The sequence below is a fragment of the Juglans regia genome, chromosome 1 (assembly GCF_001411555.2).
Source record: "Juglans regia cultivar Chandler chromosome 1, Walnut 2.0, whole genome shotgun sequence".
In the NCBI taxonomy this organism is placed as follows: domain Eukaryota; kingdom Viridiplantae; phylum Streptophyta; class Magnoliopsida; order Fagales; family Juglandaceae; genus Juglans; species Juglans regia.
Genome location: NC_049901.1, coordinates 45758 through 47265, shown reverse-complemented (window position 1 = coordinate 47265; position 1508 = coordinate 45758). Strand labels below are relative to the sequence as shown.

At 37.6% G+C, this 1508-nt stretch overlaps 1 protein-coding gene across 1 annotated transcript; it reads left to right on the top strand.

Moving 5' to 3' along the window:
* On the top strand, nt 1-1139 carry LOC108990465 (probable calcium-binding protein CML45). Its single transcript, XM_018964438.2, has one exon. The coding sequence runs from the start codon at nt 306-308 to the stop codon at nt 933-935; it is 630 nt and encodes a 209-aa protein (XP_018819983.1). The 5' UTR covers nt 1-305; the 3' UTR covers nt 936-1139.
* The last annotated feature ends 369 nt before the right edge of the window (nt 1140-1508 follow it).

The window sequence follows — 1508 nt, the reverse complement described above, 5'->3', positions numbered from 1 at the left end:
AATATCGGGAATGGAGAAACTTCTCCGGATTGACCACTTCAATGATTTTCCCATCTTCTATGCAAGACCAGTTGCACCACGCAAGCACCTTCGCCTCCACAGTTCATATCTGACCATTTTGACGTCTTCAAAGGATCCGGCTAAATTCAAGTCCTTATATAGGAACCCTACTCTTCAATTCTAACATAATCTTCATGCCAATTATTCTCTAGTTTCCCCCTCTTCTACTTTTCTGAATCGAGCTTCATTCCTAACACTCGGTGAGGAGTCGAGATTTCTGTTTCTGTTTCTTGATAGGATAATCTATGACTATACCTTCCATCTGCTATATTACAATGGAAAAGGCGTCACAAAGGAAAAGCATATCGGCTTTCTCATTGTATTGTTTTTCGCTTGATGTTCTTTTCATCCAAACAATTGCCATTTGTCTAAGACAAATACACAATTTTTTGACAAGATTTTGGTCTTCTCTCCAATACCAACCCAACTTTGATAATCATTACCCGAAGGCTTGGGATAAGAAAAAGAATTCAGATTTTGAGCTGAGCCAGCAACAGGCTAGCACAAGCAGAAAGAAAGATGATAGCATCTTGAACAGAGGAGATGCGGAAACGGTCATGCAAAACTTGGGAATTTTTTGCAGCTCAGAAGACGAGGAACTTCTGGAGGGGTTCAGTTCCAATGAGATTTCAGGGCTGTTTGATGAGAAGGAACCAAGCTTGGAGGAGTTGAAGGAAGCTTTTGATGTTTTTGATGAGAACAGAGATGGGTATATTGATGGAAAGGAGTTGCAGAGAGTTCTCTGTATTTTGGGCTTGGAGGAAGGAAAAGAAGTGGTGAACTGCAACAAAATGATCAGGACATATGATGAAAACAGTGATGGAAGAATAGATTTCAATGAATTTTTAAGATTGATGGAGAACGTCTTTTGCTGAATGATTGTTTTTCATTCTGGACATACATATATAAAACATATCGAGCTTGGGATTCACTCCTCCTTTTAGTTCTATGTTATTATTCGTGTGATTCCAATTAGATCTTTTTTTGGTCGTGTGTGATTCCCTTGTTATATAATAAGATTTATTGGTATCATCATCATAGCAAATATAATGAAGTTGAATCTTGAAAGGTTCTTGCACTCAAAATGAAACCTCACTAACATACTTATCATTGTAATGGCGTTTTAAAATGAAAAGTTCAATTCTCTTCTCAAATCGAACCAATCCTCGACAATCGACATCCCAAGTTGATAAATATATCAATTTCCAAATAATTTCTACTTCCATTAACTAATATTTCTTTCCCGATTATGAAGAAATAGGCCCGGACAGTACGTACTATCAAGAAGACCACCAAACAGAAACTTCAACCGTGAACATTTTCCCGTCAAACTCAGTCGAACTAGAGACAGCGTCACAGCAAGCCTTTTGTCCTTTTAGACAACACAGAAAGACAATCAGGCAAATATGTTCAGTTCGTAAAATACAAATTAATTTCAGAGGAAAGCA

What these genes read in the sequence shown, in the direction of transcription:
- LOC108990465 (XM_018964438.2), top strand. Translation starts at nt 306, where the DNA reads ATGACTATACCTTCCATCTGCTATATTACAATGGAAAAGGCGTCACAA.